The sequence below is a fragment of the Amblyomma americanum genome, chromosome 4 (assembly GCF_052857255.1).
Source record: "Amblyomma americanum isolate KBUSLIRL-KWMA chromosome 4, ASM5285725v1, whole genome shotgun sequence".
Lineage (NCBI taxonomy): Eukaryota > Metazoa > Arthropoda > Arachnida > Ixodida > Ixodidae > Amblyomma > Amblyomma americanum.
Window position 1 is genome coordinate 17989701 of NC_135500.1, and position 16832 is coordinate 18006532.

General features: G+C 47.1%; 1 protein-coding gene across 1 annotated transcript in view; it reads right to left on the reverse strand.

Moving 5' to 3' along the window:
• Positions 1-16832, reverse strand: part of LOC144127812 (uncharacterized) — a 113830-nt gene that overhangs the window by 55109 nt on the left and 41889 nt on the right. Inside the window, exon 2 of the mRNA XM_077660747.1 lies at positions 12134-12254. Within this exon, the coding sequence (XP_077516873.1) occupies positions 12134-12254 (121 nt within the window). The remainder of the gene's footprint in view (positions 1-12133; positions 12255-16832) is intronic.

Consider the following 16832-nt stretch of genomic DNA (forward strand, 5'->3'; position numbering starts at 1 on the left):
TAATCATGAGAATTACTTGGTCCGCATCGAGGTAGCGCGAGGCCTGGCGCCCACGGAGTTGCCGAGCCCGAAGCGAGTGAGTCCGGAAGCCGCGTGGGTGTTCCGAGTTTCTGTATATATTTTGTCTACTGTCTCTTTTTCGACTCTGGGAGTCGCGGCTCCGGGAGCCGGGTGGCCTGGGGCCACGGGTGCCGCTAGCTCGCTGGTATTGCAGCTCGGCACCGGGCGCTCCGACACCGTCCGATACAGTGGGCGCCGACCACTCAGAAGCTGCTTTGTGCAGTGAGCGGGGTAGGACCACCCCACAAAGCTGACGTCTCCTCGCGGCTGCGCGCACTTAGCCCTTTTCGGGTCTTTGTTGTGTTCACGGTCGTTGTCGGAGTGGTAGTTAGGCCTAATGCTTTTCGGAGCTGCCTGCACCACGTCAGAAGAGGCGCGACCAACGGACCGTGGTGTTGAGAGGGGGCGCACTTTGCTGCCCGCCCGTTTTTTTTTAACCTCGCACGAACTGAGCAGTCTCGTTCAACTCAAGAAATGGCTTTGTTCGCTCGAACTTGGCGTTTCCACAGCCGCCGACACGTTTTGCTAGCGAGTTAGGCATTGTGCCACGAGGCCCTTGCGGATGCCGTTTCCCCTCCCGAGACCTACGTTAAAGGCACGCCGAGAGCGTTTCGGCAATTTTGCAGATCCGGTGGAGCCACCCAGGCTTGCTGTCCGGTGCACATCGTCTCGCTGCCACCTGCTGCGACGGAGAGGCCTGTATCCTGCTCGCCGCATCCATCCGGGGCACCTGTGGCGAGACCAGTCAGCAGTCACCTCCGGCTGCTGCTGCCCTGGTGACTACTGCAGAATCCTGGCCTGCAGTTTTCCCACCGGCCTTCGATTCGCGGGCCTGCGGACACGGTAGTCCGCGGGCCATGCGAGTCGTCCCAGCGGAGACTTTCACGCCGCCTTCGGAACAACGCGGAAGACTGCGTGGACGCTGTCGGCGTGACTTCCGCTGCAAGACGTGCCTCAAGGACATGAAGACCAGGAGACTCCTCCATAGCATGTACTTTCAGGCGCGTGGGTCTATTTAATGTTTGGGGGATGTGGGGACCTGCCCTGCAGCCCCCTGTGTTTGCTTTCCCGCGAGGCACCGTGCAACGGCAGTCTCACTTCGAGGATGAACGCATTCCCTTGTCAGTTACATTAACTGGCAAGAGAGGGCGCCAGCATCGCTTTAACGAAGAAGATGACGCATGTGCTGTGTGTGGTAAATCTGAAGAAACAATAGAACACCTCATCCTAAAATGCGATGGTATCCATCCCGATGTTGATGCAGGCACAGTCACTCTTCCTGGGGCCTTAGGGTTTAGAGATAACAAAAGTCATGTAAATAAATCTGCGGTGGAAATTAGCAAAAAGCGATTGGAGGATTGGTGGCACAAAAGCAGAGAGGTGACATAAGTTTTAAAGTGTAGGAAGACGTTTTTTTAAAGGAAATGGCGAATTGTATTAACAACTTACAGCAGAGTAAACAAAAATAAAGGAAAAACTGAGCATAGTGGCAACAACCACTGACCCGTTTCAAAGGGGACGCTCATACCTTCCATCCATCGGGAGACTGCCGTAGCCAGCGCGCGGGAGAGGGGACATGGGGCTCTTCGGCTGGGATCGTCGGCGCGAGCTGACGTGTCGCTCGCGGCTCCGCTCTTCGCCGACGGGGCGAGGAAGCAACGGGGAGACCTGCTCTAGTATATCGTCCCGTCCGGCCTTGGGAGTATATATCCCTTGCCCTAGCGCGGGCGAACATTCGCTCGGAACCTTGCTGGTGAGTCGGACGACCTCGATTCATTAGTGTACCTTGTTGCAAGCTGGCGTTATTGTTGATGTAGCAATAAATGCCTGTTTGTGTCAGCCAATGTGTCGTTCCTTTGTTCCCTCAGAGCAAGGCTGCCGTGGTTGGCGTGCGCTCGGTAGCGTACGCATCACGGGGTGGGGCCCGGGCGGCTTTGAACCGTGTCAGCCGCGATTGAGTGGGGAGAACGTCTATTTATATCTCCCCAATTAAACCACACATTCTGTAGATTTTGCTAGAACTTTAGACCATGTTGCCCATTCCAGATTGTTCTCAAAGCTGTCTGCTCTGTGCCTAGATTCTCTAACACTGTCATGACTTCGAAACTTTCTATCTTTTCGCCAGCAGTTCACTACAGTAAACAATTTCACCTCTCCACTCTGTGATGTAGCATCTGGCGTACCTCAAGGCAGTGTTCTTGGCCCATTATTGTTTATGATATACATTAACGACTTGCTCACCGACATATCTTCTTCCATACGACTCTTTGTTGACGACTCCATCATTTACCGCCCCATTAATTCTATGCATGGTCCCCTCGCTCCCCAAACTGACCTGAACCTCATTTCAAAATGGTGCATTAAATGGCAAATGGTGCTAAACTCAACTAACAGCAAGGTTATATCTTTCACCCGCAAGCGTTCTAATTCTAATTTCTCGTACTCTATTAATGGTATTGTATTGTCTCGGGCGCCATATTACAAGTATTTAGGTATTCACCTCACGGATAATCTTTCATGGGCCAAGCACATTCAATCCATACGTGCCAAAGCTTCAAGATCACTCGGGTACATGCGCCGGAACTTGCGAAACGCCGCTAATAATGTGAGAAAAGTGGCTTATTTAACAACTGTGCGTCCACAACTAGAATTTGCTTCACCTACGTGGTCCCCTTATTAAAACTACTTTATCAACATGCTTTAAGCCGTACAGAATAGAGCCGCTCGTTTCATCACACAAAACTACAATCCGAATTTCAGCATATTCGCCGCTCCATCGCTTTTTTATGCGTACTTCATAAATATCGACGCAGCACCAGGCCATCTCCCTTGCCCCTTGAAGAGCCTTCACGCTTTTCAGGCCGCCTACATAATAAGTATAGCATTAAACGCATATACGGAAAAACCCAAGCCTTCAATTCATCTGCACTTCCCGTTGCCACTGTTCTTTGGAATGATCTTCCCGACAGTATCGCATCTATCTGCTAACACCAACCATTCCAACACCAGCTGCACAAACATTTTCTTTAACAACGTGGTGTCCTTTTATAGGTTGTTCTGCCCCATAAGTTCTTTTTCTATTCGATGCTAATGTATTATGTTTAGGTTTCTTGTGAAGTTTCAACAATTTGCATTTTTATTATGGCTACTGCTTTTTCTTTAGATGTGTATTGGGCAAACGTGATGCATGCTTGCTACTTTTTATTTACTTTTTTGTTGCTCGCGGTGATGTATGTCTTGTCGTTACGATGTGCCCTGTATAATTCTTTTTACTTTCTTTCCTTGTACTGCGCGTTGTATTCAACGAATTGTTCCTATCGTACTTAGCCCGTTATTTTTCCTCCCTTACTCAATGCCCTTCTAGGCCGTGTAAGGTATTTTGAATAAATAAATAAATGTACAGCGCAAAGGAACACGATGACGCGAGGAAGACGCATGGAACACACGAGCGCTGCATCGCAAGCCCAGTCTGTAAAGCCCGGTCACTTTCATGCTGTATTCGGAACGAAGTTCTGCCAGAGGACGTTGGCTCCTTTTTTTGGAGGCTTCCTGCCGACTGTCAATTAAGTAAATCGGATCTGCAGAATTCAGAGGTCTGAATGGCATCGCCTTGTTCGCCTCAACCGAAGGCATCTTGCCACGGAGCTCAGCGCAGCTGGGGACCCGTTCACAACAGCGCGGGGGCCCCGAGAGTCCTTTGTCCTTGTCGACCAAACCATCGAGCACACTTTGCAACTTCAACTTCGGCAGCTCCGGCGAGCCCTCCCTGAGAAGCGCTCAGCATCACTTGCTCCTGTCCATTATCTTGAACAAATCCGCTTGCATCACGATGCACAGAAGGTGGTTGCACTGGTACCAACGCTCGCGGTCCAAGAGAAAAGGTCAGCCTCCGAGCTTGTGTCCTTGGTCAGACGGGTGGCCCGGTGGGCTTCCGCTGAGGAGTCCCTGCACTGTGTATCGGACGGCATGAACGCGTTTCAACACTGCAAGTAGCCTGTCCCGACCGTATCTGTCAAGCGCGTTTTGTTGTTTTTGAAAGAACGCGCCCTTTGTGTTCTACCTTCTGATAAGTAGGGGGCTTTGCTGTGCTGTCTCACAGGCTTTTGAAGGTCAAAGCTATAGAGCTGTTTCGACAGCGCTCGTGTGTTCCATGTGTCTTCCTGGTGTCCTCGTCTTTCTTTGCGCTGTACATCATCATGAATCACCAACATGCCCAGACTGCCACCTTAGTGCCTTACGTTCAATACTTCCATAGCAGTATGTTACAATTTTCCAATTTTCAAAATTTTTCTCAGAGAATATTGCATATCTGCCATCCATCTGCGTTTCATCCCTGCCTCACTCTGCCCTCTTCCTGTGTCTAAACGTTACACCTGTCATTTTTCTTTCGTTCGATAGGTCGCTCAGCTGCCCTTAACTTAAGCTGAACCCATTTCCTTAGCCTCCACGTTTCTGTCCCTTAGGTGACTACCGGTAAAGATGCAGCCGGTATATACATTTCACTTAGGGGGTATTGGCAAACTTCCATTAATGACCTCAGGGGACCTGACATAGTCTCTTCACCCCATTCTTAATCTTCTAGTTATTTACCTCTCAGGATCCGGATCAGCTATCACCACCTGTCCCAAGCAGACGTATTACCCTACCACCTCCATCCCCTCGCTACTATTTGTAAACTGCTTGCCCTCAGACGCTGTTGAGCATTGCTTTGATTTTCTGCGTGCAAAATTTAGTGTCGTCGTTCTACTGACCCCTCGTAACTGATTGATCACGATTTGCAGTACATCTCGTGAGCGACTTAGCGAGGCAGTGTGATGAGCGAATCACAGATTACTAAGGTGTTTTATATTAACTTTTCTCCCAAACAGCTCCCAATCCAGGCCTCGGAAAACCTCCTGTACATAGGTGGTGAATAGCACTGGCGAGATCATGTCTCCCTACCTGACACACTTTCTTGGAATTTTACTAACGACTTTATCGACGACTAAGGTAGCGATGCATCGCCTATGGATGGAAGCACAAGAAGCATACACTCGCCAAAGAAAAATATTTAACGCATGACGTTTCGAGACCCGTACGGGTCCCTTGTTCACAATGAGGATGGGCGGAATGGGCCGCTACTTATAAGCGGACTTGACTGCACAGTGAGTGGGCGTAGATATCGGGGAGATTCCCTCTCGTCCTGTTGATTGCATTCTTGGTCGTCTGTCTGTAAAATGATTCGAGAAGCAATCGTGAAGATAAAGGTTTCTTCGTGTCCAAGATTGTGGCGTTCTCCCAGTCAATGGAGCGCTGCATCATTTGGGCATGCTCTGCAAATGCGTTGGAGGAAGTGCGACCTTTCTTGACGTCATTCTTGTGTTCCCTTATTCTTCTTTTAAAATCGCCTGACTCGCCCATGTATGATGCATCGCAATCCTTGCAGGGGATATTCTATACAACGCCGGGGTAACATGTGCGCTCTAGGTGGTCCTTCACGTGACACAGCTGATGTTTCAGCCTGCTGGACGGTACGTGCGCAATTCGAACGCCGTATTTGGCAAATATTCGCGCCAGAGCCTCACTTGTACCCCGGCAATACGGGACAGTCGCGCGTTTCTGTTGCCCAACAAACTGGGGCTGAGCAGGTTCCTTACAACGGCATTCTTGATTGTTTAGCATCTGACGGGGGTAGCCATTATTTTCAAGGTCGACGCGAACTTTCTGCTGCTCGGAAGAGAGAAGGCCAGGACTAGAACATAGACGACCAGCTCGCTTGAACAGAGCGGACACGACGGAGCGTTTGTGGCCTATGGGATGGGCAGATTTAAAATCGAGGTACTTGCCGGTATGTCACGGATCTCTCCGGAGAACACTCGGACTGAAAGAATCGACTAGGCGACGGGTGTACCCACACAAACGCACATTTAATACACCCTACGTGACACATACACACTAGAACACAAAACTAACACAACACACAAAGGCTATAAATACACACGACCCGGGCACACTACTACCAGCGTCTACTACTAGCGTTCTACTATTCGTGGTCGGCGTTCGTGCTCACGGTTGGTTCGGTGTGGCTGCGGCGTTGTATGGATCCCGTTGCCGGCGTCGAGACGACATTCGACGTGCTTGGGCTGGCGTCGCTGGCGGCGTTCGACGCGCTTGGGCTGGCGTCGCTGGCGGCGTTGCTGGCTGCGTCGTACAAGCTCCCGCTCCAAGCGCACGTGGAAGTGATTCCGGTGTTGTTGGCGTTGGGGGCACCACCTTGATGGGTGGCAACAGCTTTGGAGATACCCCTGGCCGTAGCAGGTGGTAGCGGCCTCCGTTTACTCTCCGGAACGGGCTCAGGCACGGCAGGCATTCCACAATGCGTTGCCGTAGAACGCGAGCTCACCGGAGCAGTACCCGGCTTTGCTCTCTTCCAACCGATGTGCCCCTGACCCGCCGGAGCCTCCGCTTCTCTGCTGTTCCCCCTGTACCTCGCTCTCACTCGCCTTTTTATAGCCTCGGTGTTAGTCCACGTAAGCCTTGTCGTCGTCTTCTTCTCTTCTCCACCAATCATCTATCTTCACCTCACCGAATGCTTCTCCACCAATCATCTCCCTCCACCTCACCGAATGCTTCTTCTTCCTCTTCTTTATTCTTCGGTTCATTCGCGTCGTCTTCTTCACACCTTTTTCCTTTAGAATTTAATTTAGGCTCCTTAATATATGTGACACGGTATGTGTGGGCTTTCGGTATACGGTTGTGGCGAACCCATTGGGAATGCGGAGAACGAGAACATCGAGAAAAGCAATACTTCCGGCGGCTTCTTCCATTGTGAACTGAACTGTTGGTTGAAAACAGTTGAGGTGGTCCAACAAAGGTTCGGCATCCTTGCGCTGAATTACGCAGAAGCAATCGTCCACATATCGTAAAAACAGTTTCGGGCGAGTATGAAACGATTGTAGGGCCGAACTTTCAATACATTCCAGCGCGAGGTTGGCACAGGTTACGGACACAGATGCACCCATGGCCGTACCAAACACCTGCTTGTAATATACGTTGCTGAACACGAAATATGTGTTCTGAAGGCAGAAGCTTAAGAGGCGGCACAGATCAACTGCTTCAAAAGGCGTACGGGATGGTAGTGATGGGTCTTCTTCCAGTGCCCTCTCACAGCATTCAACAGCGAAGTTTACTGGAACGCATGTGCACATCGATTTCACATCGAACGAGACCATGATGTCTTCGTTGTCAACCGCCACGGTCTTGAGTTTAGCAACGAAATCAGCGGAATCCTTCACGTATGTCGGCGTACGTCCAACAAGATGTCCAATAACCTGGTGCAGATACTTGGATAGGTTATACAATGGGGAACGCGTGAAGTCAACTATCGGCCTGAGTAGTATGTCCGGTTTATGAACTTTAGGTAAGCCGTAAATAGCGGGTGCTGAGCCGTTATGACACAATAGCTGGTAGTGAAGGTACTTTTCCGCAGGAGGAACAAATCTGAAAACATCCGTTAGTAGTTTTTGAAGCTCTGTTTGTATTTTCTTCGTGGGATCCCGGCTAAGCTTGGCGTAGGTAACCGCATCTTCGAGGAGTTCGGACATCTTTGAAAGGTACTGAGTGCGGTCTAATACCACGGTTGCGTTTCCTTTGTCAGCCGGAAGGACTAGTATCTTTTCGTTGCTCTAGAGTTTCTTTAGGGCATGCTTCTCGGACATGGGTAAAGTGTCGGTTTTAACAGACTGCTTTAAAAATGCTCCAATAGCACGTGAGCGTGCTTGAGCTTGAAATTTTGGGATATAAAAGACGAACTACCTCCTCAACAGCACAAGTCAGTTGACCTACCCTGGGGGCAGCGCCTGTGTTGAAACTCAGACCACGGCTTAGGAGTGCATGTTCTTCAGGATCCAAGTTGTGCGACGACAAGTTGTAAATTCCTGGTATAGCATGTCTGCATTCGGTGTTGCCAACGCACTTGCAAAGCATGCCCACATGATGCAGCACTCCATTGACTGAGAGAACGCCACAATCTTGGACACGAAGAAACCTTTATCCTCACGATTACTTCTCGAATCATTTTACATACAGACGACCAAGAATGCTATCAACCGGACGAGAGGGAATCTGCCCGATATCTACGCCTACTCACTGTGCATTCAAGTCCGCTTATAAGTAGCGGCCCATTCCGCCCATCCTCATTGTGAACAAGGGACCCGTACGGGTCTCGAAACGTCATGTGTTAAATATTTTTCTTTGGCGAGTGTATGTTCCTTGTGCTTCCAATATGCTTCCCCCTCGCCAGACAGGATTCTGTCGAACCCTTGATTACGCCTATGGATGGCTTCCAGTATTTATACATAATCCTCGTCAACACTCCGGGAAGCAAAACGACAAAAGAAAAGCAGCGTTTCGCCTTGGAAAATACAGTTGTTGTAGATGAAGATCATGACTGCCTTCATCCTGGAGCACGTTACGCCTACTAACAATGTGGTAGCACCAAAGACAAGGGAGCCATACTACTCAAAAAACAACTCCCATCCAAACAAGCGATGCTTTCAATTATGTTTACTTTCATTTGGAGGTAATCAATCTCATTCTTGTCGAAACAAAACGTTATGGGCGGCATTAGAACAGGTGCGAGGGGCAAGATAGAAAGAAGCAAACTTAAGGCATGCTTATGGATGCTATGTGTGATGAGCGTTTACGCAACGCTTTTATTTGTTTTAGAACAAGTAGAGCTTTTGCACAGTTACAAAATATTCAGGTTCCTGACACACAAACATTGTCGAAGATATCTTGAAAAGCCTGCAGCTGAGTGATATCGCCAAAGAGAAGAAAAGGGGTGAAGATGGCTGACAGACTTTGGAGGGTGAGGCCTTTGATCGACGCTGAGAACCAGGGAACCATTTAAGCATAGAAAAATTAGCGCGTGAAACAGATGACGAAAAGAAGATTACTCACACAAAAGCTCGTGTTTTTGATCTTGCTTTTCGTCCTCGCCTTTTATCCCGGAACAGCGGTCAATATACAGGCTCGGTTGAGATGGTATCAGACTTTTCCGGAACCCACCAAGCCTTTCCCAGCACCCTCTGCTACGGTGCTGGGACTGGCCAGGGTGCAATAAATGAAGGCTCAATGAAAATTGGGTTCGGTTGAAACAGGCTGAACCTAGTAAGACGTGCGAAAAGCTCGGCTACGCATGCTTAAACAAGGTTGGACACGGTTTTGCTTTGGTTTTGCATCTCCTTCCCTGCAAGCGAAGCGGCGGAAACGGCCTCGGCTAAACGCTTTCTCTCCTTACGTTCACGTAGTTTTTTTTACTTTTCTGCAGTCTCTTCTCTCGTTCTTGATCCGTCTCTGTATCGTACGCCACACGTTTTCGCTCTAACTCAGATTGTCCCCAAGTTGTATCAGTCTTATTCAAATTCAAATTCACTTTATTTCCGTCGAAAGAAACAACAGAGGAGGCTTGAACAAAAAGTGAAGCAAGTTCACTTGTTTGCTTTCGAGCCCCCTTTTTTTCATGGCGTACAGTAATGGTAGGTTAGTATTTCAATAAAAGATACACACTTGAATTTCTTTGTATAAGGCGAACAGTGTACACAACACAAGAAGAGAATAGTACAAATCAGTGAAACTATAGCAAGTAACTCTTAAAATGCCTTGTGCAGAACTTATACAATTCTATATTAAGTGCAGCAAACGTATAGTAGAGAAAGAACTATTTCTTAACCACAACACAAAGTGCCTTCGATTGGCAATCGTCTGCCGCGAGGGCCTGGAAGCCTGTTCAGCCATGATGTCGTCTAGCGATGCTTTGCCGGACAGCCACTTTTTGTCTTGCCCCTCCGCACTCTGAGTCCGCGATTCGCTGAGCGGTGGCAGAGGTGTTAAAACGAAGGAGGCAGCGGCGAGGGCCAAGCGCAAGTGCGTCGCAGTGGCGAGTGAGGCACATGATCTGACGTCAAAGCCACACCTCCGCCCCTCCTCCTGGTTGAAGGTCATCGTCAAGCTGTTCTGACCTTGAACTTTGCATGCGCCTAGTGCATGTGCAAAGTAGAGGTTTTCGCTCTAAAAATAAAAAAAAAACGGTTGTTGCGCATCATCTTCCCTGCAGTACCACCATGCCAAATGCAGATGCATGTGTTTAGCTACGTTTAAAGTTGTCTGCTGTCGAGGACGTTGCGTTTGTCGGGGTGATTGTATGCAATACATGACCCGGATGATCTCAGTTATCGAACGATGCGCCGCCGCATACCATCTCACAACTGCCGATGTTCTGGATTGGTTGAGATAGTTTCAAGGCATTCCTGAAAATGCCATCGTAAATGAGGGTGCTGGCACTGGCCTGGACATAAGAAACGAAGGCCTGAATAAAAATACAAGAGAGTTGTTGAGCAGCATATTCCCTGCGGTGACGCCGTGCCCACTGCGGATAGCATGCACCGCGCTGCGTTTAATGTTTTCTCCTGTCGACGACATTGCCGATGCAGGGACGGCTGCACGATTACCTGCAAGATAACTGTGTGTAGATGCTTATGTTTAAAATAAAAAAAGGATTGGACTGGCTTTAAATGCACAAGTCGGATGATCCCAGTTGTCGCACGTTGCACGAGCACATGAAAAACTCGTTGAAGGGCTTCCGCCTCAATAGTTTCTTCTATTCCATGGGGTAAGTCGATATCTTACCATCCTGTGGTCGTTACAATGCACCTTTCCGATGACTTCCACATCCTGGCCAATACCATGGTGAGCGCGCGGTGTGAAGTCCATTTCATGTTTAGTCCCACGATTGAGGATCCGTAAATTATTTTTCTCTGCGAACTGTACTATTAACTATCCCCTGCTATTTCTAGGGCCTATGCCATAGTCGGCCACTGCCTGGTCTCCAGCTTACTTTTTTCCTTCTATGGCATTGAACGATCACCAATCCGTACAGTGTACCGTGTTTTTACTTTAATTATTGCCTGTTCCTCGTGTTCATAGAAGCTTTCGGAGATCTGCCCGACATGGTTGGATATAGGAGCGTAAGCCTGTACCACCTTCAGTTTGTACTCCTTATTAACCTTGACTACAATAACTGCCACCCTCTCGTTAATGCTATATAATTTATCTACCCTGCCAGCGATATACAGATTGAAAACCAATCCCACACCTAGTTCTCCTCTGACCGCTAATCCACAATAGCATAGCATCTGCCCGCCATTTAGCACTGCATCATCATCACCATCAGCCTGACTACCTCCCCCCCCCCCCCCCCCACCCCGCAGGGCAAATTCCTCTCCCATGTCATTCCAATTAACGCTGTCCTCTGTCAGCTGCGCCCACCCTATGCCTGCTAACTTCCTAATCTCATCCGCCCACCTAACCTGCTGCCCCCTGCTACTACTGCCTTCTCTTGGAATCTACTCCGTTACCCTTAAGCTCTGCATAGTCCTCATCTTTCCTTCTGACGTCACTAATCCCTATGGCATTCCATTTATACCCACTTGTTCCTGGAACAGCTATACTGAACGATCCTCACTGGATAAGGTTATAGAGTTGATTGATTTCAGCTAGGATGCCATTTTCCCGCGCTTCTCCCTTACCTTCTCTGCCATCTTCCTGTCACCTTATGTTACATCTATCATTGTTGTCTCCATAGCTCGCTGCGCTGTCCTGATTTTAAGTTGAACCCTTTTTGTTAGCCTCTGCCTTTCCGCCCATAGGTGAGCAATTTTTTCTCAAAAGGTATTGGTTATCTGCTGTTCAGAATATCAGGAAAGCTGCCAAAGGCGCTTGTATGCATTCCTATTCTTCTGGTTATTTCTCTCTGGTGGTGCTGATCTGCGGTTGCTATCTCCCCTAAGACCACGCATTCCCTTGACATCTGTACCACCTCGCTGCCAATGGCAAACTGTTCCTTCCCAACGCTGTTGAGGATCAGTTTGGCTTTCTGCATATTAATTGCCGACATGTCTGGTCTGCATGTCTACGTATTGGTCGTGTTTTTCAGTTCATACCCGGAGTGACCTAGCAAGGCAGTGTCGTCAGTGAATCAAAGATTACTGATTTATTTTGCATTGCCTCTTATCCCCAATTGTACCCAACGTACCAGCGCAGGTCTGGTGGGCTCATTGTAGACACTGGCTTTCCATGAGCTGACTGGCGTGGAGGTGCATGACCATCTGTCCATGTCCTGTACATTGTGCGTCACCAAGACCAGCAGCTTCACCCTGGAGTAAACAAAAGTAAATCAACTATTCACAAAACATAAAGAGCTCAGAAAGATATAAACAAGAAATATAAACTACTTGGAAATTATTGCAAGAGAGCGACGAAGCGGGCCGTGGAAAAGACACTGACGGGCGCTGTGCTTGTGTTTTTCACGTGCACATATTTGCGCTGCTTGATTAATGTTTTAGTACCCACGCTTCTACTTTGGCTACTTGACCATACTTGGTGATCCATTTTCGGCGAAATTAAAATGGTTCCTCAGCTTGTCCGCACCGGAAACGCAGAGACAAGGACATGCCGACACGGTCGCTGACTTTCAAGAAGGTTGATTGGAAAACACGTCAAAGATACAGTTAAGTACGTAATTCAGAAACACAGTCGGCGCACAGAAGGCGGGGAGCACTTAGCTAAGATACACTAGCCCACGATGAAACTTCTTCGTCCTCCTCCTTGGTTACTATGCCATCGTCCCCACGTCTTTAGTGTTTGCCCCTTTACAGTCGAAGCCCTCTGGGCGAGTCGGGCAATACTATAAGAATGGCAATATTATGAGAACGTCATCATCGCCAAATGCCTGACTGCGCTCACTGCAGGGCAATGGCCTTTCCCTTACCTCTTCAATTCACCCCATCATCTGGCAGCTGCGGTCCCCTTACCCCTTGAAACTTAAGCCCATGCGCGCACCTAACTTTCTGCCGTCTCCTGCTAGGCTTGCCTTCTCTTCTAACTCTGCCCGCTACTCTTAAGGAGCTTCTATTATCTGGCGTTCGCATTACATGCCCTGCCAAAGCCAACTTTTTCTTGATTTGGAGTAGGATGTCATTAACCGGAGTTTTTTTTTCCTAACCCACTGTGCCTTCTTCCTGTCTCGTAATGTGACACCAGTAATTTTTCTATCCGTATACAGGAATACAGGAATACAGGAATTTTATTGCAAGATATGTATATACAGTACATAGCGTGTGCCCGCAGAAGCGCAAGCGCTTGTGGGCGGGCCACGGCAGTCACAACAGCATGCGGTCAATACAAAACGCTGAAATTGCACAATTTACAATGCAAAAAGAAGAAAAAAAATAGCAATAACACAAAGCCGAAATATTACATATAGTTCAGCCAACAAATTTAGCGATTGACAATTATGTAACGCAAAGAAAATCTGGAGTTAATAAATAGAACACAAACAAGATAGAAATTAGAAAGCAACTCAGTATTTCCTTTCTTCAAAACTTTCAAACCACGCTTGCAGTCCAGATTTCACAGCCGTCAATGAATCAAAATCAAACACCTTTGCAGGTAGTTTGTTAAAGTGGTAGGGCATATAGAACTGTCGTGTCCTTTTACCATAATGTGTATAAACCCTTGGAACTTTATAACGCGCTATGTGCCTAAGCGACTCTGGTTTTTTATCTGGCTGTTTAAACTGTGCTGAAAAGTAGTTTCTTAGAACCACCACCTGCAAGTACAAGTCATGCAGAGGAATAACTCCTGCTTTAACCATTCTGGTGTTATTTCTCGTAAGCAGTGCCATACAATAAATTAGTGGAGATTCTGCACAGGAAACTATCTACTTTCTTAATCTTACAAGGTGCACAAGAACCATACACTGGAACACCGTATCTAAGGATAGATTCTCCTAAAGATCTATACACAGTCTGACGCAAGTTTATAGGTGTAGTGTATTTGATACGATAAAGCTGCACAGAAAGAGCACGGAGTCGTTTTAATAAATAGTCAATTTGGGAAGACCAACACATGTTGGAATCAAGATATAGGCCAAGATATTTAACACTGCTCGAGTAGGGTAGTGGCGAACATTCGCATTTGGCACAGTTGCTACCATGCAGAATAACCGACTGGGTAAGATCAACATTCTTGTGCGGATTTCTGAAACACATTAACACAGTTTTGTTTATGTTTATGTATATTTGATTTCCAGATAACCAGTCTACTATTTTATTGATATCGTACTGAAGTAATTTCAGTGCGAGTGGGCTTGATTCATGGGATATCACTAAAGCTGTATCATCAGCATACTGAAATAATTTTGCATTTAATGTTAGATTAACCATATCATTTACATAAACATTAAACAAAAAGGTCCCAAAACAGAACCTTGTGGAACGCCGTACTGAATATGAGAAAAAGTACTAAATGATTCTTTAATTTTCACTACTTGGTTACGGTACGAAAGGTAACTTGCAAAAAATTGTTGGTATGGACCACGGAATCCAATACTTTCCAACTTACGTAACAAAACGGAGTGCTCCACGGTATCAAATGCTTTCGATAAATCCGAAAATAATCCAAAAACACATTGATCAACATCCAAGTTACCATTGATAAAATCGCAGCAATCTTCGAGAAGCCCAACCGCACCAATATTACGACGGAAACCACACTGTGTAGTACTCAAACAAGAATACTTGTCACAAAAACATGTCATATATTGGTGCACAATTTTTTCCATCAGGATGCTAATGAATGGAAGTATGGCAATTGGTCTGTAATTTGTTTGATCTGTCTTTTTTCCCGACTTGTAGATGGGTCTTAGCACTGAGATCTTCAGACCTGATGGTATTTCTCCGGTCTTGAAACACCCATTAAGTATATGTAAACGTACATCTTTAAGTTTAGAGTAATTGTTTCGCAAATCACGCAGTCTAATCTTATCGTAGCCTGGTGGTTTGCTGTCTGGTAGCGTCCTAATAAGGTTCCACAACTCATCTTGATCAACAGGAGGAAAAGCAGCAGAATTAATTGTTTTCTTGCCTTGGTATTGAATGGTAGAAACAACAGTTTGTTTTTTAAGTTCCCTAATGGATGATACAAACGCATCATTAAAAGAATTTGCAATGGTCGAAGGATCTGCTTTCAGAAAAGTACAGAGCAACTTCTCATCCAAATTAGATTCTCATCCAAATTAGCCTACATTGCTCTTAACGTGCCACTATTATATACCATTCTGCCTGGTCGGCGGAGAGTTGCCCAGGCACCTCGTCTTCTCAAAAGGTCGGGGCTGTGTCCCAGCTTTCTCGTCGGCTAACGGTACAGCCTCTGCTCAACGAGTCGTGCGGTCGACGAAGGCCAACATGCATTTCTGGCCAGATATACAGTCCATTGACGTGCGCTGAAATGGTCTTGATAATTCTTAAATATTCGGTGCACGCTTCATGTTTTTACGAGTTTTGTTGGCAGCGCAGGATTCGCAGCGGCGGCGGTACTTGAAGACGTCTAGCAAGATGAGTTGTTGGGCAAGCTGGTTCAATGAAGCGTTAAGATAGGTTGCGCAAATGGTGCGTTCACAAGAAATAAGACGGGACAAGCGCACTTTGCGCTTGTCCCGTCTTGTTTCATGTGAACAAGGCATTTGCGAAACCGATATTAACGCTCGAATACGTCTTTTCTTACTACGGGCCAGAAATAATGTTTGCATAGTCCCTGGTGCGTTTGGCATGGCCGTGCGTCGTCACAACCGTAACCATTCACCTCTAGAGGGCCTGGAACCACTCAGCTCCCTGTTGACTCGTCTGCTTTGTCTATATAACTGAGCAGACCGGAATCACCCTTGATGTACCGTTCACTGTCGCGCCCAGCCCCGAGAGAGTTGAATATGTCCTGCAATTCAGGATCGTTCGTTGGGTTCCGCGTTATTCGACCCTCTTCTACTGCCGGTGCGAAGATCTCAGTCGGGCGCACTGTCGCCCTTTTCAACGAGTCTGCTTTTTTGTTTGTTTTCACTTCCCTGCAAACGAGTTTGAAGTCATACTCTTTTAAAAGAAGGTTCTACCTTCCCAGTCTCGAGATATGATCGTGAGCGTTCATTAGTGACCTGAGAGGGCGTCAGTCTGTTACGATTAAGTCGCGTCCATAGGAGAGCCGTCGAAAGTGGCTATCGGTCCAAACCACCGCAATACATGTGCACTCTTGCTCTGAAGCCTATGTTTCTGCTCGGTTGAGTTGCTTTACAGCATGTCCACAAATTATACCTGTTATGAAATACATAGAAGCCATAAAAATAACAGTAACACTTTCATAAGGCTCTATAATCTTAGAAGAGCACTAGAAGCACCCTATCTGATTAGAAGAAGAGAATTCGGTTCAATTCCCTTTTCACGTACAAATCATGGCCTACATAGGCTACAGTACCACATGCCGAAATACCTTAATCTATGGGAAGAAAATAATATTGACATATACCGCATCTGAAAGAAAAAATGGGAACATTATCTCATTATACAAAAAATGTAACTCTGTCATTTTTATAATTCCTGAGTGGAAAACAAACACTGTACGTCAGACAAAATGTGCATTTCAATGTTGTGTACTTTTTGTGTTCGTTGTCTTATTCTTTTTGTTGTTAATCTGGTTCCCCTGGCCAGTAAATTACTTAGGCGATGTTGTGTTTGAGCGCGTGTATGTTATTGGTGTCACTTAAGTTTTATTCTGTTTTGTATACAAGTGCCTGTTGACTACTACCCATACCAATACAGGGCAGGAACCCCGTCAAGCTACCAGGATAATAGCTTTTTGTTCCTGTCCCAGTATTTTTTCCTGGCTCATTGTGGAATAAATGCTGA